Source organism: Abramis brama (assembly GCF_963993115.1).
Source record: "Abramis brama genome assembly, chromosome: 5".
Lineage (NCBI taxonomy): Eukaryota > Metazoa > Chordata > Actinopteri > Cypriniformes > Leuciscidae > Abramis > Abramis brama.
In genome coordinates, this window is record NC_139967.1 from 17,790,095 (window position 1) to 17,812,139 (window position 22,045).

Genomic DNA, 22,045 nt, shown 5'->3' on the forward strand with positions numbered 1-22,045 from the left:
AGCAAAATCGTGAACATAAATGGACAACTTTAAAGGTGATTTTTTCAATTTTCACATTTTTTTTTGCACCCACAGATTCCAGATTTTCAGAGCTTATTTATTCAGATTTCAGATTATGTATTAATCTCAATTTTAAGAAATTGACCCTTGTGACTGGTTTTGTGGTCCAGGGTCACAATTCATTAAAATCAAAATGGGAGTTTTAACAGGAAACAGGCAAGTATTTTCCTAACACTCTGTATTAATTAAAAATAAGCTACAGTAATAGAAGAATGTAACTATGAAGAAAAGTAGAGAAAACAATACGAAAATTTTAATAAGCTTAATTATGGTAGAGGTTTAAGATAGGAGGTGTATCTTATAATATTTTAAACAGTGGTTTCAAATAGGAGTCCTCAGGATTTAAATTAATTTATATGAACTAAAATGCTAAAATGCACAATGTGTAAACAGAATATATATATATATATATATATATATATATATATATATATATATATATATATATATATATATATATATATATATATATATATATATATATATATATATATTAATAAATTGTTTCTAAACAACCTAATCAAAACAAATTTAACAAAATTTTAGTTTAAGAAAACAGCTCTTGTGGTTAATTATTTAATATATTGACCATTTATATTAATAAAAAACGTTTGAAAACCAGCAGCTTTGTCATTTTTTACAGCAGAACATACCGGACGAAATATTATATCATATATGAAAAGGCATCAAATATTGTGATGGACAAATCAACTAGTTGAAAACCATTACTTTAACCTGCGTAATGCAGCGGGACTTTTATTTTGGTAACGTCACTACCCGGAAATCTCACGTTGAAGTGAACGGGTGAAAACACGTGTGAAACTTTACTCTGTAGACGTACAACTGTTTATGTTCTGTTTTTTACTGTTCACAAGTTAACTTCATTCGCATTTAGCTTGGAACTGACATCTCTGCTATTCAAACGAAGGATAATACGCCATTTAGCATTTTGTAAGAAGTCGGGTATCTGTGTTTAGTTTAGAATAGTTATTTAGGTACTACGCCACGTCTTAAAAAGCCTCCTGCTTACTGACATGGCTGAGGACATGCTAATGCTCAACATCTCCTCAGATCCCGTAACGTTTCACAGAAAGACAGACCGAAGTCATCTGACATCAGCAGAGAAATGGGCACAGGTGAGTCAGTCCTGCACCTTCTGTTTTCATTTTCATCACACACTGATGCACTCCGCTTTACACACGTTTCTTTTCAGCCTGATTGTGAAGTGCTGTACTGTCTGTATTGATGTTACAGAAAAAGCTACAATCAAAGAGGAAGGCTGTCTTTGAGCCCCAAGAGAGCAGCGCCTCCAAACAGAGGAAGATTAATCAAACTGGTCAACAGCACACACATAAGCAAAAGCTGCAAACCCCCAAAAGCCCCTCTCGGAGGAGTAATAATAGAGACACAGAGGAGAACGGAGACCAGAGTGAAATCACTGCAGCAAAGTCGCCATCAAAGGTGAAAACATTTCCAAAGAAAGCTCCCGAAGAGCATGGAGACCATGGCAGACCATTTATCAAGACATCGTCTCTCTTCAGAAACAACCCAGAGATCCCTGATGTCCTCAGGTAGATGCAACACATTTGAGCTTGTGTGAATGGACTCTTTCTCAAAATTGACCTCTCCATGCCATTTTTTTTTTCTCATTTCAGTCCTGCTGTAAATCTAGTAAAGGAGAAAGTCTTCACCAGCAACACATTTGAAGAACTAAATCTACATCCTCATCTGGTAAGAACAAACCTCAATATCTCTTAACAAATGTCTCAACTGAAATGCTTATCCTATCTTTAGTCTTATACATTCTTCTTCTCATCTAAACAATTTCACAGGTGGCAACGCTCCATAAGGTGTTGAATGTGACCAGTATGACGAGGTACTGAGGCTTCATCTCATCGTTGTATTGTCCTCCTCCTCTGTCTCTTGTCATTTTTCTAATTTTCATCTGTGTGTCCAGTGTCCAGAAACAAACCATACCAGTGCTGATATCTGGTAAAGATGCAGTAGTGCGCTCACAGACTGGATCAGGTGGGATTTCTGGCCTCTTTCGTGTTGAGTTTTTTTTATATTAAAATTACTAAATTAAATGTAATAAATACACCAAGAATGTCATAAATGTATTGTTGAATGATCAGTTCATGAGTCATGCCATTTACAACAATCCCACATGCAGTAATAACTCGACAGTTGCGTTATTTCTTGGCGCTGTAAAAAATAGTAATCACAAAAGTGTTTAAGTTAGATGATACAGAGTAAGAAGAAGAAAAAAAACAGAAAATAATTTTAAAAGATCTGATTATTTATATGCCTTGTACAGGAAAAACATTGGCATATGGAATTCCAGTGGTTCAGTTCTTACAAGCGATGCAACCTAAAGTGAAGGCGAGTCAACAACTGTCTAAAACAGCACACTCAACATCAGGACTTTACTGACTGATCACACAATCATTCTTAATTTATGTTTTAATATAGTTGGCTTAGTTTATTTTGAAAAAGACATGTCATTTATTGATCCTGTGTGGAGAAATTGGGGTCATTAGCAGTCATACATTCAACATTGTACATTACACACATCATAACGTACAATACTAGAAATACATGAATGTTAGAAAAGTACACAATATACATTCAAATGAATTGGCAAAATTAGTTTTGAGTCAGACTGAACATGTTACCAATAAAATAGCTAATGCACCATTAATAATGTATTTGTAGTCATGTACAACAACTTTTATATTATAAATTAAACTTAATGTACTTTTTCAGAGATCAGATGGGCCTTTAGCTGTTGTGATTGTTCCAACCAGAGAGGTATTGTATTAATTAATACAAAACCACCAACATTTTCTGATTTATCTTGTGGATGAACACATATATATTTCTTCTTGATATATACTCTTTTCTTTTTTTTCTTTTTTTCCTTCCAACATGACTCTGTCTCTGGTTGTCCCTCAGCTTGCCTTGCAGAGCTTTCAGATGTTTCAGAAGCTTCTAAAAGTGAGAATTTGCAATTTTGCTAAATTAATATGCTGTATTGACATAATTGAGTTGACGTAAATCAAATCAATCTTCACTCAATGTACTTATTCCTTTCAGCCTTTCACCTGGATCGTGCCAGGAGTTCTGATGGGAGGAGAAAAAAGGAAAGCAGAAAAAGCCAGGTTAAAAAAAACCCACAAACACACACAAAATGCATTGTCTGCAAGAGTTCATTATATCATTAATGCATTTTCAATAGATTTCAACTTTGCTGCAAATACACTTCTGTTCAAAAGTTAGTATGATTTTTTTTTTAAAAGAAATTAATAATTTTATTCAGCAAATATGCAGTGAATTGATCAAAAGTGACCGCAAAAACATTTATAATGTTACAAAATATTTATATTTCTCATAAAAGCTGTTCTTATGAAGATTCTATTCATAAAAGAATCATGGAAACAAATGTATCACAGCAGCACAACTGTTTTCAACATTGATAATAATAAATGTTTCTTGAGCAGCAAATCATATGATTTCTGAAGGATCATGTGACACTGAAGACTGGAGTAATGATGCTGAAATTTTTGCCTTTTCAGCCGCCATTACTCCAGCCTTCAGTGTCACATGATTCTTAAATGAATAAATTACATTTTTAAATATATCAAAATAAAAAACCAAACCTAACCAAACTTTTGAACGGTAGTGTGTATTTCATTCTGCAATATCACTTCAGTCTGCGCTTGTCTGTCTTTGTCTTGACTTCAGACTGAGGAAGGGCATTAATGTTCTGATCTCGACCCCAGGCCGACTGGTGGACCACATCAAAAACACTCTTAGTATAGCTTTCAGTGCTGTGCACTGGCTCATTCTGGATGAAGCCGACAGGTCAGTGTGTTTGCTGATTTGAACCGAGAATGACATTATGTGCTTTAAAAAAAGTTAACTGGTCCGCTCCCCGCTACGCTGTGCTTACATGCTCTGATAGTAATAGCTTTGTTGGACTATACTTTATTTGGATAATTGGCTATACATTTTCGATTTCGGCTCAGAATTTTCATTTTCATGCATCCCTAATTTTATCGATTAGTTCTTGCAGCCTATTTTGCAGGTGTATCAGTGTGATGTGGATTTTACCATTATATGTGTTCTGTACTGAAGGACTCTGGATTTGGGCTTTGAGAAAGATCTGACTCTGATTCTGAATGCTCTGAACGCCACTGGACTTCCCAGACAGAATGTGCTGCTTTCGGCCACACTCACCGAGGGTAAGCTCAGCGTCCGTTCACTATCACTGTCACTGTCACATAATGAGAGAGTGTGTCTGGCTGTAAAGTGAGACAGTGGCGTAAGCGCTCACTTTAGACTGTGGGAGGTACCATACTTACTTTACTCTAGTGGAAGCAGACTGGGACGAGCTGACAGGAGTTGTTGTCTCTCAAGTCCAGTCTGTCTCTGCTCGGCGTGAGAAAACAGGCTCTTTATCCCAATGAAAACTGAAAGTTTTTGAGCCTCTTATAGCACCCTTCAATTTCAAGCAGCTCTACGTCACAAAAACGTCTTGCTCTTACAACATTTTTGATCACAAAAGCATTTTTGGTGACTATCTATGGACGTACTTTGACCCTGTTCTCTGCATTTCCAGGGCTGTCCCGATTAGCCAGTATCAGTATGAAGGAGCCTGTGAGCATCCATGTGTCAGAGGGGAGTGGGGAGACAGTTGAAGCGTGTCCCCAGGCGGCCCCTCAGGCTCTGTCAGACAGTTACGCGGTTCCTGAGAGACTGCAGCAGCATGTGGTGGTGGTGCCCAGCAAACTCCACCTGGTCTGTTTGGCTGCCTTTATTCTGACCAAATGCAAGGTAGAGCACAACATATGTTAAAACCCAGTTATTAACACTCAGTGGTATTGTGTGTTATACTGTAGATCACCTCGTTTGACTAATGTGAAACATTCAAACTTTTTATAATCTGCCAAAGTTGTGAAGAAAGCTGGAGCTGTTTTAGATGATCCCTTTATATATAGTTTTTTTTTTCCTTCTAATATACACTACATATGTCAAACATCTGTATAATTTTAATTGCTGTTGTTTTTTTTGTTTTGTTTTTTTGTATTTATGCAAAATGCTTTTGTATTTTTGTAACTCCACTTTTGCCTCAGATACTGACAAGACACACAAAAAACTATACTACCTACTAATATACAATACTGTTTATGTTTTTGAAAGAAGTATCTTATGATAAACAAGGCTGCATTTATCTGATCAAAAATACAGAATACTCCAGTTTTCAGTGTCACATGATCCTCCAGAAATTAATCTAATATGCTGATTTGATGCTCAAGAATCATTTCTTATTAATATAAAAAAAAAAAATTGATATTGCTTAATGTTTTTGGAAACTTTTTACAGGATTCTTTGATGAATAGGAAGTTAAAAAGAACAGCATTTAGTTGAAATACAAATCTTTTTAACATTATAAATATCTTTACTCTCACTTTTGATTAATTTAATGCATCTTTGCTCAATGAAAGTATTCTTTTTTTTTTACTTACTGACCCCAAACATTTGAACAGTAGTGTTTACTAATTACCAAAATGTATTTTAATTCTCAGCTATTTTAACTGATAACCAACTATGTTATTACTGCTAGTTTACAGTAACCAAGAAAGTCATTTGCTCGTAACATTGCACATTAGATGCATACCTTGCTGACACTGGACTTATGTATGTTGCTGTGTTTTTGTACATAGTTTGAGCAGCGGCAGAAGCTGATCGTTTTCATATCCAGCTGTGAGGCTGTAGAGTTCCTGCTCACTCTCTTCACTGCAGTCCTCTGTGAGAATCCCAACACCACATCAACCAAACGTACCTCAGCCCTCAACTTCTACAGGCTCCACGGCAACATGAGACAGGAGGTGAGACATTATGTGCCAATCCAGAAAGGAGCTATGGGTTTTAAAGAGGTTAATTCTCACACAAGTGTATTAGACCATTAACTCCCGCATAGGACACTTACAGTTGTACTGTCGTTTTTTGCTGCTGTGTCTTTAACTCTTGACTTTACGTATGTAAATAATTGGTTATTATAAGTGACTAACCGCTTTGCATGTGAACACCTCTGAACACCTTTAAATTGGTTCTGATTTAATGTATTTTTGGCCACTACATAATTTCTGTTCTTCCATTTCAGTTATTTTTTTAATTTCTTTACTGTTCTTCAGAAATCATTCTGATATGCTGATTAAGAAACATTTCTTCTTATTATTAATAATGCTGAAAACAGTTGTGCTGCTTAATATTTTTGTGCTTAATATCATTTATTTGAAATAGAAATTTTGAACGGTAGTGTAGATACTATTTTTCATGATATATTCTCTTTAATGTATATCAGTAGAAAGTATTTTTAGTTTTCTGTGAATATATCAGGGTCCCCACGGTCATGAAAATCTTAAAAATATCAGTGAATTTTGTGATATTTATAAAAGTGTGATATTTAAGCCTGCAAAGTAATAAAATCTTAAATGAATATACATTTTTATAATCAATATACATGTTTCTAGTTATGCAAAAAATATGTTATTGGGTAGAAATTGTTTTTTGTGAGTGCAATCACTTTAAGAATATTTTTTTAAATCATCCATGAATCAAGAACAACTGGAAGAGTCTTGGTCATTCTGGAAAGGCATTGACCTCCAAACATAGTTCTATATTTAAAATTTAAATACAAAACAAATTATTTTGCATTTTTATACATTGAAGGCTAGTATGTCTATGTATCCATCATGCTTGGACAGTATATTGCCTCAGTTTTGTTATTCAGTTAGCAATTAAATATTCAGATTTTTCTTTTTCTTTTAAATGACAACATCTCTTAAAAGCATCCAGAAGCACTAGCAGCATATGACACTGGGTTAAACCATCATGGTCTGGTTGAATAGTGGGGACTGCTGGCACTCTGCCAGCTGGCGTTCAGGCAACAGCCACAGTCGGTGCCCTGTGGCAGTGTCAGGGGAACTGCATCCTGCCACTGTCCAGCCTGCACCCTCACCCCCACACAAATGGAGCTGCCGTAGGTCGCCCATATGGCACTGGTAGGGCAGAGGACTCAGGAGTCTCTTGGTCAGATGTATGGGAGAGCAGGTCTGGCTGTGGTGCTGGGCTATAGAGTGTTATGGATGGGTTTGGTAATGGGACAGCACAGGCTGAGCTCTGGACGTCTCCTCTGATGAGACGAACCGCAGGAGACGGGCAGCTGTTCCAGCACACAACAGATTGTGCTCCATGCTGAAAAAGAGAGCGGGTCTGTCGGACATCCCATTTTAAGTTGGTCTCTTATATGTGTTTCCACCTCATCTTTTGTTCTGATACAAGTGCAGATACTTCTATTGCTGTGATAATGTCTCATACAACGAATTAAGCTCAAGTGTTTCTCTTTTATACACTTTTTTTTTTTTTTTTTTTTTACTTGCCTGTTTCTCTCCCTTCAGGAGCGCACTGAGATGTTCCAGGAGTTCTCTCAGTGTAAAACTGGAGTTCTACTGTGTACAGTAAGTCATTTAGTTTCATGCAATTTGTATCTAAAGCAGTGATTCCCAACCAGGTGTGTGCATACTTGAGGGCCAACCTGCACAGTTTCTAGGAATACTTTATTTATTTAAAGGAGCATTGCGTAGGTTTTTACTTAAAAAAATCTTTAAGATAGAGTTTTCATTTGTACATGTTTGAGCCAACCATGATGTAATAAAAAGAATGACACCTCGACTGTCCACCACGGTTGCCTCTATCAGCCTGTAGGCTCAATCGTGTGTGGAGGAGTCGGGCCCGAATCGGCGCGAAAATTCACAAAATGTGACGTCATGCGCGTTCTCGTCTACTTGGGCTTACAACCGTACGGCACGGCAGCCATTATAGTAAGCAGCGGCAATCGGTGTTTTCAAATGGACTCTGCGGATGGAAAGAAGCGACCAGCCCCCAGCACAACTCAGACACCCACCGACACTCCTCGGAAGTGTAAAAAAAAAAAAAAAAAACGAATTATTTACTATGACAAGTGTTTTTAGTGCAAAATTTCATGTGGTATTCTGAATGAAAATAAAGCATGACAAGCTCATACATCAAGGTTAGAGTTCCTTTACCTTTAATACCATAATGTTATTGCTATTCTACAAAATAGTATAGTAGTACAACTATAATAGTAATTGTACTGTATCTAAAAATAAGCATAACGTCTTCAACTCAGTTATATAATTTAGCGTTACTCTACAATAGTCAAAATAAGGGGTCTGTGAGTTAGGGATGTGCAAAGCAGCCGGTATTTGTATCTGTATTTGTATTTGTTGAGGGGGGAAAAGTATTTGTATTTGTATTTGAGTAAAATTCTAAATAGGTGTAAAAATCCATTTTTTTGCGTTACACTTCTAATTTACGTTATAGTGTAAGTATTCTTTAATTATAATAATTATGGATATGCAATATTGGTTGATGTTTTTCCTTAAATCCAGCAATGAACATGTAACAACGAATGTCATTGAAAAAAATAATAATAACATAACAGCCATTACCTACGTTAACGTTACTCTGTCAACAGCCTTGTCTAAATTACCGAGCTAACAGAGCTACTAGTGTTGTCACGGTACCAAAATTTTAGTATTTGGTACCAATACCAGTGAAAATCCACGGTTCTCGGTACCAATTTTGGTACCAAAGCTTAATTTAGATTAAGTTTACATATATTAAAGTGTAGGCTATCAGTTACAAAGATGGAAACTGTAGTATTAAAAACACTTTACAATAAGATTCCATTTGTTAGATAACATTAGATAAAATGACCTAACAATAAACAATAGTTAGGCCTATATACTGTCGTAATTATTCTCCTTGGGGTTAATTTAAAAATACATTTTTAAAATCAAAAGTTAACATTATTTATGTTAACATTATTTAATGCACAATGAATGAAGTGAACAAACATGACCAATCAAGTGTTTGTATTAAATAACATTCAAAACATTAATTAATGTTGTAAAAATATATTGTTCACTCAATGTGTTGATGTAAGACAATGCATTAAGTAATGTTAATGAATGGTATCTTATTGTAGCGTTACCAAACTATACAGGAGATAAAACGTGTTTTATTTGACTTGACTGTACTTTTATTTAATCTAAAACTGCATTCATATTTCATTTTAAAAGGGCTTTTTAAACCTGTTAAGAGTTATCCAGCCAAGAATAAGCCGAGCTGCTTTTCTGACGGACTGATATTAATAACATAATGACGGCTTTTTATTTCATTTCTCATCTCCATAAATATAAAGCTAATGCAAGGGCTAGAAATCAATTAATTCTTTGCTGATACTTCCTCGTCATCATGGAGAGCGCAGTTCGCACCGCTTTCTCCTTTCCACAAGCACTTGCTCTCTGGTGGCGTCTGTCGTTGCTATGCAACCGCGCCGCTCATTTGAAATCTGCACGCGCAAAAAACGCGCTATGTGAACGGCCCCGTATGAAAACGTGACATTAGCCTAATCCAAAATATTTCCATGTGGCTCTTTCCTCCTTTCTTATCAACAAGTGGATTTACAGCCACCACATCAGCAGCACCGCCGGTCAGGAAACGCAGCTTTTTGAAATAAAGTTTTTCTTGTTCCCGAATACAAATATTTTTAAAGTATTTGTTCGAAATAAGTATTCGTAAAAAACACATTATTTGTGCCTTTCCGAATACCGTATTCGGGTTCGGCTCCACCCCTACTGTGAGTGCTGGGAGTGTGTGTTACAGTGTTGTGTTAAAATACTTTTAGAAGTAGACTTTAGTTGATAATATAAAGCAGCACTGCAACATTTTACTAAAATATGGTCTGTCAAACAATAACCTTACAGTACTGTAACTTTTCCTACCTCAAACATTATGCTGGTGAGTGGTGAATCTCGATGAGCAGTCAGTGGTTGCCGCGGCAACCCTGGTTGATGTGGTCGTGCTAGTACGAGCGTGCGCACCGAGAACGAGCATGAGACTGGCTGCAGTTCCTCTAACGGCCACTGGTGTCAGTAACGGTTAGAAATTTCAGAACTTACGGAATGCTCCTTTAATTATTTAATTATATTATAATTATTATTATTATTATTATATTATTATTATTATCATCCCCTCCACACATCCAACGGCCCTTCTTTCTTTATGACATCTGCAATCCCACATGTATCCCTCATTGATGCATTGATATAATGTATATATAATCAGTTATTTGATATATAAAGGTTTTAGGTGCAGGTGTGTGCATCTCCCTCCGTCCACCTCCTTTTCCTCCATCTTGTCACTTTGCAGAAGGGCTCCTGAAGTAAATGACTGCTTCTATTCCTGCTGACAGCCTGGCATGGCATTGTGTTGGCTCCATCTGTATCAGCTCTAAAGCTACAGACTCCAGACACCCCAACTTAGGGTTTAGGCTAGTTGAGGTTGAGTGTTGGAGATAAGATTGAGAAATGTTCAAATGAGGTGTCTCTTTCAGTTCAAATTACATCTTCAGTTACTTTTTACTATAAAGCAGCTCTCCAGTGTGTTCATGTTTTTACTACGATGGGCTGAACAGAAGAAATTAACCGGATAAGATTACCACATCAAAGACGGCAGAGCCCCAGAGCGCACCTACCTACTGTACTACATAATCACCACAGACACCACAATGGTAGTTTGAAGGTGTTTACCAACCGGAGTGAACTTTTGCGGAAAGTTCGCTTTGGCAAGGTGTTTCAAACTCTTGAAATGAACACCAAACTAACTTCGTTTTTGCCTGATTTTCTAAATGACGTCAAAGTATAGGGGCCTTAATACAGTAAATTCAGTAGAGTGAATCACAATTTTTGTATACTTTTTTTTTTCATCTAATATTTGTTTTTTAACTTCAACTTTATTTCAATTAAGTGATTTTTATTCAATAGTTTAGTTAATAACACTGGTTCCACATTTCCCTATTGAGTTTTTTGTAGACTAACAAGATGCTTTGAGTTAATGCTTAATTAAGATTAATATCTAAATGTGTTTTTATTGTTTACTTTCCCCCTAGGATGTGGCTGCACGTGGATTGGATCTGCCTCAAGTTACGTGGATTATACAGGTTAGATTTCTTCATATGTAAAATCTCGTCATTTGCATAATCACCAGTGTAAAACAATTTAGCCAGTTTTGTTACTAGAATTTCTCACCATGAAAATAGCCACAGAAGCTGGCATGGGGTTAAAAACAAACAAACATTACTAGAATTGAACTTAATTAAAATTTCCAGTTCTTCGTTTTTTTAAAATGAATATCTTTTTTTTTGCAGTACAACCCTCCCGTTTCCGCTGCGGAGTATGTTCATCGCGTGGGCCGGACGGCACGGATTGGAGCCCAGGGCAGCAGCCTGCTCTTCCTCACCCCCTCTGAGACGGCTTTTGTGGATGTGCTGGCCAATCACAACATCAGGTGTGCTGACTGGCATCTCATCCATATCAGATTTACTGATCATTTTCGATGAACTCCGACACAGCAGTAGGGGACTGTTATTGTGATTAAAGATGGTCAAACATGGTCTTGTCTCTGTTCCAAAGCCCACAATATAACAGTCAAGAGCTGGACTGATGACTCTATGCTGATCTCGGCACTGGAAGCCAGTGTGAAGAGAAAACACACTCTCAGTCTCTCTGCATGAGAGCAGAATGAATCTGTTCTGCTGGCACAAGCACTATCATATTTGGCTCACATTACAGTTTACAGTAATAAAGGATGAGCGGAAGGAGTTGGGTAGCATTAGCAAAGCTCAATATGTTGAGCTGAACAATCTAAACCAGGAAACTCACAGTCTGGAATATGTTGGTGCAATTCTTTCCCCCCATTGATACTTATTTTCTTTTATAATATGCATCTAAACCTTTTGGCTTCTCTCTCCCTCAGTTTGTCAGAGATGAAGATGGTGGACATCTTGGCCACTTTGATAAAGGACGAGCGCTTCAAAGGCAGAGGGAAATGGGACAGTAAGGTAACTTCTGACATCTAAACCTTAAAAATGGTGATCCTGACCCAAAGAGTCAATGTTGACTTGTTTGACTGCAAAACTAGTATTACTTTCCTAACTTGGTTGAAGATCACATGTTGTTGAAAATGCATGTCTAGAGAACAGCTGTGGGAGAAGAATGGCTTTCTCTTTATCTCTTTTTTACCCCTCTCTCGACAATGAGAGCCTTCTGACAACAATGAGCGAATGTTTCTGCCAGCGCTCAGTCAGTCCTAATCCTGATTTAATGTCCTTTTCCCTCCCAGCACCAATCAGCTGGTTGTAATCCTCACCCATGCCACCCCCCTTGTTAGCAGCCTCATTTGAGGGTCAAAGGTCATTGATGGGGAGGGGCGATGTCATTAGTGTGTATAACCAAACACATTTATGTTGCTCTTGTTTTTTTATTGGCTTTTAATGTAATAAAATGTGATTTTTTTTATATTTTTTTTCACTGATTTCTGTTGTTTATCTTTGATGTGTGCCTCTTTGTACATGACTGCAGAGATCAGCCGCTGCTTTTGAGCAGGAGGTGCGAGAGAGAGCCACCGTTTTACAGACTGACTTTGAGAATTATGTTCATGCCAATAATGAGTCTCTGCAAACAGCGAAGAGCGGTAAGATGAAAAACTAATTATCATGCAGGGTTACTGTGTTAAACTGATATTTTGTTCTACAGCTTTGCAGCCCAGCTACATTTCATTACCTAGAAGAAATGTAACATTTTTGACAATGATTTAACCTCTGTATCATAATTATTCATTAATAATTTTCCTTTATTGCAATTGTGATTTGTATTTAATAAAATAAACAATAAAATGTTTTAATAATACAACAACAATAAAATATTAAATAAAATGTTTTATTTATGAACAAAATGTAAAAAAATAATAATGTAATTAATAATTCATTATAATTAAGGAATATCATTAGCCTTAAGGCCCTGTTTACACCTGGTTTTAAGATGCGTTTTGGTCGATCGGATCACAAGTACTATGTATGGTGTTTTTTTCCCCGGACGAAATAAGCTCATGGAATTTACATATGATTGTGACCGGAGACACTACCGAAAAACATACAGAGATCAGCAGCTTTAGTTTCTGCTCTGACAGCCACAAGACCACGCCGAACGCGGTGAGTGTGTGTTAGAAATCAGGAATGGTGAGAGAACATTGTGCTTGATACATTTTTCGTCTTCAAACCAAACTTGGGTCTTCAGCTGACAAAGTTTAAATCCGTTCTGGCTAGAGCACTTCCCATAATGTTTACGCATTAGGTCAGTAGGAGGAGAGTAGGTGGTCTTTTGTTTCTGTTTCGACCACATGAGCGTTTACACTATGAAGGCAATCTGATCAAATGCGTTTTCGACTGCCTATGGAAGTGGTCAAAAGTGGACAAGCTCAAAAAGTTATAGACCTCGTTTACACCTGTGTTTAGCATCATCCACTTATGATCCGATCGACCAAAACTCATCTTAATACCAGGTGTACACAGGGTCTAAATTGGTGTTAAAATGAATCCTTTATTGCAATTAAAACCATTTAAGTGCTTGGAAATGTCTGCTACCTGTGCTCTAAATGCCCCTTTTTTATTTGGGTCCTGTAGCACTGCAGTCTTTCCTAAGAGCATACACCACATACCCCTCCAGTCTGAAACACGTCTTCCACATCCGCAACCTGCACCTGGGCCACGCCGCTAAGAGCTTTGGCCTGAGGGACGCACCCCAGGGCCTGGGAAGCTCCATAACCACTAATCCTAACAACAGCAAAGACTCCAAGAAGGGCAAAGACAAAGCAAAGAGGTACTGCAAGGTTTTAGAAATTGGACAGTAATTTATGAATCTGTCATACAGTTTGCGGTGCCCCATAATATCATCTAGTTCTTCTTTTAGATAAATTTAGCCGTGTTCTGTTTGATGTTGCATTTTTCTCTGTGGCTTCCGTAACATTTTCATATTTTTCCCACGTAATATTTCATATTTGTGAGCTCTTCAACAGTCACTGTTTTCACTGTTTTATTTCATTTATACATTTACATGGATTATAAATTAAAGGGAGGTGTTCTGTTTAACTCAAATCTCATGTACACTACAGTTCGAAAGTTAGGGGTCAGTACAAAAAGATATACTTTTATCAAAATTAATACTTTCACCAAGGATGCATTACATTGATCAAAGGTGACAGTAAATCCACATTTAATGTTACAACAGATTTCTTTTTTAAATGCATGCTGTTCTTTTGAACTTTGTTCATCAAAGAATCCTGGGAGAAAAAGAAATTGTATCACGGTTTCTACAAAAACATTAAGCAGTTCAACTGTTTTCAACATTGATAATAATAAATGTTTCCTGAGCACCAAATCATCATATTAGAATGATTTCTGAAGGATCATGTGACACTGAAGACTGAAGTAATGATGCTTGAAAAATCAGCTTTGCCATCACAGGAATAAATGACATTTTAAAAGTTATTGAAATAGAAAACAAATATTTTTAATTTTTAATTGTAGTTTTTTTTTTTTTTTTTTTTTTTTTTTACAATATTACTATTTTAAGCTGTATTTTTGATCAAATTAATGCAGCCTTGGTGACATGATTAAAAAAAAAAACATGAAAAAAAAAATCTTGCTGACCTCAAACTTTTGAACATTAGTGTATCCTGTTTTAGGCCAAAAGTGCATAATTATATATAGAATTGGGAATATAGCTCATTATTTAACTTATGACTGTCATGAAAGCTAAATGCATCTATTAAGTACTAACAACAGTCGGCAAAACAGCAAAAACTTCCTTCTTGCAAAAGAATGATTCAAGCGCCGTCTTCTGTTCCTCTTTTAGATAAAAAGCCAAGTCTAACTCGTTAATTGTAGCGGCCAAAGCCGTTTCAAACAACTGGTGGTGATCCATAGCCATCTTGCAATGTTTACTAATGACTTCGACGTTGCAGCGCTGTCGTCATCTGTTTAGCTCGCCTCTGGTCCGCCTACATCAGATAACCCGATGTGATTGGTGCAGCTCGGATACAAAGGCATAGTTAATGAGCATCATTACTCAATGCCAGAGTGAGTCGCTGAGCAAATTCAAATTGTGCTCTCGCGAGAACTCTGGATTTCCAGGGTAACGGACGACTGCTGTCACATATAATAAAACAAACAAAACACAAGTCCAGGCCTGTTCCTCTCTCGATCTTCACTGTCGTCGCTCCTCCTTTATGCTTCCGCTCTTCCGTGAGAGATACGAGATGCGAGGTGCTCATTATCAATCACGCCACCGGCATTGCGCCGTTCTCTCACGGCCCTCGGCCTTGTCCTGCTCGCTACATTCCTTTTAAATGAATAAACAAAGAAACAAATGCTTGATCTGCTTCTCTCAAATCAAAATGAGAACTCAAAACACAGCCACTGCAAAACTCAATTGAGTTTATAGACATGGTACTGTTTATGCTGTAGAGAGTGAATAGGAATTGTTGCGTTTTTTTTATTTTAAAGGAGCTGTATGTAAGAAATGTATTTCAATTAATCATAAAATGGCCCTGATATGTCACTAGACATTAAGAAATCATGTTCATTTCAAATACTTATATCACTGACAACAGTAGTCCGGCCAGGATATTGTCATTTAAAAGTGATAGTTGCAGCCCTCAACTGATGTTGATGTTGTCATCTTGTGATGTTGTCATCCTATCTACCAATCACAAAGTCAGTAGTGTTTCGGCATCCGGGTTCTGCTCTAGTTACCACAGCTACGAAGCAGCCTACGTTACTGCTGGATCCTGCAGCCTATCTGGCAACCTCGAGTCAGGGGGGAGGGGGAGGGGATACACCGCTCTACAGTAATTTGAAAGTGATTGCAGTACCAGTTTTGGCCACAATCTTACATACGGCTCCTTTAATATCGACAAGACTTCGAAGTACCAGTACTTTTGACTTTTTTTTTGCAAGACTATAAAGCTTGTGTTAAGCAAAACACAGCCCATGTGAAACCACCAATATCCTTTTTGGCTATAACATTCACCCACTTATCTAGTGTCACTTCTTAAAGAAAAGAGAAGAGAAATGCCTTTGAGCCATTTTTTAGGATGATGTTTTACTGTAAGTGTCCTGTAAAGGCTGCTCTGAAAATTGCCAGCACGGCTGCGCTGGAGAAAAGCCCACAGCTCTCACACACACACACACACACACACACACTCTTGGCAGCTGCAAGTCTTTCACTGTAGCAAAGCTCTTCAGGGTCAAAGAGGACTAGTCAAGTCCTGCCTTTACCAGCTGTATGTTTTACCTTTCACCTTAGATACACTCGCCCCTCTCGTTTTCCCTCGACTTCCTTTATGCTGTGATGCCCTTGCAGTGTTATTCCCAAAACATATTGAATATGACATCCTTTATAAAGAGCTGTTTTTGTTGCTTTCAATGCATACTATATTCAGGTCTGATTTACTTAAAGGGATACTTCACCGATTCGCATTAAGCTTTGTATCTCTTGTTTATATCTCTTGTATGACCGTGCTTCCCTCCCTCATGTCCCTCTGAGACTTCTGTATTGTGTGTCTGGAAAAAAAACCTCAGATGACACAAAAATCGTCATTTTGCGTCATCAGAGGCTTTTTCTGGCTAGAGACTACAGCCAGTAGTAGGAGCTAGTTCCGCATGTTTTCAGCCATCCCATAGGGGGTGGGATCTCATGATAAAACGGCGTCTTTTCAGTTTTGAGTCAACTAGTAGCCTAGTTGTATCATTTCTTCCGATACTGCCCTCTTTAACCGGTAGGCGTGGCTTGGGAGTGGCCTCGTAGGGCAGCGAAGCAAGTGCATTCTGGGAGTTGTTGTCTCTCATCCACATGAGCCAAAAATGTTCTCAGTCTAGAAGGCACCAACTTCTAAAATAATTTCACATTTCTACTACATAGATGACCCTATTTAAATACACATACATTTTTCCAGCTGTGAAATATCCCTTTAATCTGATAGCAGTCTTTGGTGTAAGTAGGTGTAATTTGTGAAAGTGATGGTGAGGTGAGGACTGTGTACCGATGATATGGCCAGTACATCACAGTATGGTTGTTAGGCATTAATATGAGGTTTGGCTAGTGCTTGACACTGCAGGGTTATTAGTGGTCATTTCCCATAGGATTGAATGTGGTGCTGCAGGCTTGGGGTCTGGTTAGCAAAGGCCATGTCCGGACTAGCCCTCGAGCGTGTATGTGTCAGATTCTCTGCAGTACACTTAATTAAACTGAGTCAGAGCCAAACTTGAACGTCATTACTGTCACATAGGGAGGTGGAGCTCTATCTATATCCGTGTGCATTTGTGTATGTTTAAAGTCCCCCTGTAGTCAATACTTGTATCCCTTAAAACTCCTCTTTGATCACCAAAATTACATATTTAAACGTTTTTTTCCTGGAAAACTGCTTTTTTGAGACTGTCTTTGATTCAATGCAGTTTTAAAAAGAAAATAATCAGCAATGGTGTTGACTTATGAATTTGTACATGGTTTGTCTTAAAGCATATTAAAAACACCATATAGACATATAAACAACATTAAAAACTTGATTTTCACCACAGGGGGACTTTAAATAATGAATATTCACATACAGGCCTCTCCTTTAGGGTATAGCATGTGTTTCATAGCTGACCCGCGCATGCAATGATCACAGTTCTCTTGTCAGACCAAAACTGTCATTTGAAAATTTCTGTTATTGTCAGTGTATTCTGCTGTATTTTATTTCCCTGTCTTTCATCCCACCTTCTGTTCTTCGGTGTGCCTTTGAGATAAAGGCTCAAAAGCCCCTGCGTGCCGTCTCTGTGCTGTGAAGGGGGTGTCAGGTACAGTTTGGTAAAACTGATGTTAAAGTTGCTTAACTCAAAGGTTAGTGACACATTAAATTTAATTGAGTAGCGTCCTTTTATTTCAGTGGAAAACAGAGTCCCAATAGTCGTTCTTTACAAAATAACTTATTCCGTTGCGGAAGGGCACTGTGAATATTCTCAACATGTAAAACTATAGGGTAAAAATCCTTTCAGGGCTTTAGGCTATTATTTTAGGCTGTCAGCGTGAGTTGCAATGTCCGAATCATGAAGAAATTATTTAAAATTCACAAAATGGCTTCAAACTCGCTTGCTCCGCTCGTGGGCCGTTTGAAGTCAGACTCACTCCATCAGTGTCAGTGAATCATTCAGAGCCGTTACTGATTTCACAGCTGGCTCCCTCACTGAACCACCAGTCATTTATCAGGTATGTTCAATTAAAAAAAAATAACTGGCAACTCTTTCTGTGATGTACTTTACTTTAGAATCTTCAGACTTGTATAAGCCAGGTTATTGACAGGTTGTTCGTATGACACATTGGCAGTGTGTAAAATAAGTATACATACTCTCAATAACCAATAATAATAAAATGCCTTTATTTCATTTATACAACTAAATCTGAATGTAAAAATTGATTTTGCTTGCTTGTTTGTTTTTTGTAATAATTAGAATTGATACTGATGAATAATAATGATAATGATAAATAAGATTTTTTTTTTATTATTCAACATTTATAAATTTAAATATGGTTTATAGTGTATAAACAATGGGAAATATGGTTTATAAATATGTACTTAAATATTATTATTTAAAAAAAACAAATATTATTGGTTATTGTTTAATGTATGAGGTCCAAGCATGGCACAAATTTATATTCAATCAGCTACAAAAACTACCTAGTTTAATTAACTTGAATCATTGTGGTCTATAAACTAAAACGCCCTGTAATCACAATAAACAGCAGTGATTGTTAAAAACATAAAAAAACATCTTTATCAAGCGATTCTTTAGTTTGTCAAAAAAAACTTGATTAGGTGCCAGTTGCTCCCTCAATTAAGCCCTGCTTATTTTGTAATTTTATATGAAGTCGTTTTATGGCTTTATTTGTACATGTGCACTTCTTTATGGTAGTGCTGAGTTTTGACTTGTGCCACATGCTGGTTCAGACACTATAGGGAGAAGCTTGTGTCTAACCACTAGTAATTGGCAGGGTGACCTGCAGCAGGACCTGTGAATGAAACCCATGGAGTGGGACAATAGGTCAGTCCCACAGGAGCTGCCCCCAGAGCAGCCCAAACGCATCTCACACTCTCTCTCCACTGCCCAGACAACAGACAACACCCGTAATGAACTTATCAGCCGCCATAGCTGACAGCTGACATCTATATTAACCAGTCATCACTCCATATAGAATATTCATGCTGCACTATGTCGATGCAACTTAACTGGTCAGTGCTTTGGCCCTATTAACATTTACCATTCCCAGCCTAATTGAGTGCGTGTGTGTGACATTGCTGTGTTGTGCTGCGCTGTGCCTTACGGTCTCAGTCGAGTCTAGCCGTCCTGTCAGGAGAGACTTCATTACAGCTGGCTGTGGTATACACTGTCCATGTCCAGGCAAGATTTCTCTAATGAGCAGATCACACCAATGTAAACACACACACACTTATGGACCCGTGACTGAACAACAAAGACCTCTGGTACACAGAAGAGAGGCCATTACAGGCAACCAAAAATACACACGCATCAATCCTTCTGAGGGTTTAATTCTATTTTTTGTTTTTGCAGGATTTTGTACACATATATATATTGGTTAATATATTTTATTTGCTCATATATTTTATGTAATATGGTGCATCTCTCCAAGGCTGCTATTATTTGATATAAAACAGTAATATTGTGAAATATTATTACAATTAAAAATAACCATTTTAATAACTTTTAAAATGTAATTTATTCCTGCTGAATTTTCAGCATCATTACTCCAGTCTTCAGTGTTACATGATCCTTCAGAAATCATTCTAATATGCTGATTTGCTGCTCAAGAAACATTTATCATCAATGATGAAAGCGGTTGAATTAACATGATTTTTTTTATAGTCTTTGCTGTCATTTTTGATCAATTTAATGCATCCTTGTTGAAAAAATAAAATAAAAATCTTACTGGCCCTGAACTTTTAAACAGTAGTGCATATCATATATATTCTTTTTGGGGGGGGGGCTAAAATTACAATTAGTAAATACAAAAGTACAAAATATCTATAAAATAGAGATAATAAATGGCTGATAAAGTCATGGGCAAATCATAGAGACTCATTGGTCAGAATGAATGGGAACCCTGAGTCTAGATCGGGATGTCCCACAGGATTGTCTTTTTGTTGTTATTTGGTCCATCTTAGTCTGGCTGTGAATAGTTTTGAGGGTATTAGTTATGGACATATAATTGTATCTGTAATGAAGTTGGTTGTTATAAGGAGGAGGAGAGGCGAAGGAGAACTGGCAAACATTCAAAGACTTTAATAACATAAAATAACCAAACAACAAAATGAAAATGAAAGTCCCTCACGGACGACTGCTGCCACGCATAAAACAAAAACACAAATCCAGGCCTGTTCCCCTCTCCTCCTTCACTGTCGTCGCTCCTCCTTTAATGCTTCCGCTCGTCCGTGAGAGATACGAGACTGGTGCGTCGCGCAGGTGTCGCTCATTATCAGTCACGCCACCGGCCTCGCGCCGTTCTCCCACGGCCCTCGGCCTCGTCACAGTATTCATTTTGTGGCCAGGCGCTTTTGTTGATTTCACTCCATTTTGTTGCTCGGCCTGCTTGCAGATCTCCCTCAATACGTTCTTTGTTTCTGAGAACTTTGATGGGTTTCTGATTTGAACTTGTTATACCTAGCTGACGGAGCGCTGCTGCTGAGGCATATATTTATGACACGTCTTTCTGTAAGTGTAAATACTGTATAGTGGCATTCTATATATAATATACACCATTGTGTATGTCTGCATACATCCTGCTTATCGCCTGTAGGGGTCCCTGTAGAGCGCTCGGGGACCAAAAGAACAATAACTGCTGTCTCATAGCTGCTCTAAGCCCTGGGGGTAGAGTGTGTCGTGTGTCACCATGAGGTAGGTGTGTGTGTATTGGATCCTTAAGCAGCCCCATGGGGGCAAAGCGCCGCTTCATTCTCCAGAGTTATTGATTAGATAAACAGTCACTAGTTTTACATCAGGCCCCCGCTGCTGTCTACGAGCCTTTTATTGACGACAGTGGGAAATTTGTTCAGCCAGATTCTTATCTCCCTCCACTCTTTACAGGATAAATCTCAGATTCTGTGCTTCAGAATGCTTTTGAAATGTTTAGAGCGATTCACACGCTTCCTGTGTATTGTGCTGTTGTTAGTTACTTTGTTTTGTTTTGATTTTGAGAGTAAAGGCTTTTTAATAAGAGTGATAGTAGCTCTTCATTTAAATGTTTTTCAGGCCTCCCAAGAAACTCACATCAAAGGAGCGGGTGTCAAACCTAATGCGCTCAGAGTATCTCAGTGGGATAGAGGGAGAATCCAAGTCTATGAAGAAGAGGAAAAAGAAGAAAGGTCAAGCAGAGGAAGAGGAATCTGCATGAGGTGGAAGATATAGGAGCGAGATCCGAGATGCTCTTTCCGGCCGAAAAGTGCTGAGGTCGGAGCCCTCGTGGCAGGTGGATTCTCATGGTTGAACTCACAGGTGTTTTTACACTGTGACATTTTTACCTGGAACAAAACGCGACTGGTCAGCAGCAGTCTGAAAACCTGCTCCATGCAGAAGCTTTGATGCAGATGGTAAAATACGCCTATTGGAGTGAAATGCATCTGGGATGTTTTAATGCTCAGTGAATTTTATTATAAAAATGTGGTGCCATAAATATGACTATTTGAGCAATGTGATGTACACCAACTTAAGCTGTTTTATAAAAATGTTGTAAAACACTGAATTTTACATAAAAATTTGTTGTATTTGATGCATGTTTCGTTATTTAATTTTGGGCTCTACGTTGAATTGAATCCTATGTCTTTTCAGAATCATGCCTTTTTCATGTTGTCTACACAATGTTACGAGAACACCGCACAGAAATAGTCTTTGTTAAAAGCTTTTTAGCTCGTTTCCCTGGCTTGAATTTCGGCTTGGTCAGGTAAA

General features: G+C 37.7%; 1 protein-coding gene across 1 annotated transcript; it reads left to right on the top strand.

Annotated features, from left to right (window-relative positions):
- The first annotated feature begins 832 nt into the window (after nt 1–832).
- On the top strand, nt 833–21,869 carry ddx31 (DEAD (Asp-Glu-Ala-Asp) box polypeptide 31). Its single transcript, XM_084114829.1, has 20 exons — nt 833–1,196; nt 1,315–1,631; nt 1,716–1,791; nt 1,893–1,936; nt 2,018–2,088; nt 2,378–2,442; nt 2,827–2,871; nt 3,016–3,057; nt 3,157–3,221; nt 3,805–3,924; nt 4,198–4,304; nt 4,682–4,896; nt 5,787–5,951; nt 7,524–7,583; nt 11,102–11,152; nt 11,360–11,499; nt 11,968–12,052; nt 12,573–12,684; nt 13,673–13,868; nt 21,353–21,869. Exons 1-20 carry the CDS (start codon nt 1,095–1,097, stop codon nt 21,492–21,494), a joined length of 2,220 nt encoding a protein of 739 aa, XP_083970955.1. The 5' UTR covers nt 833–1,094; the 3' UTR covers nt 21,495–21,869.
- The last annotated feature ends 176 nt before the right edge of the window (nt 21,870–22,045 follow it).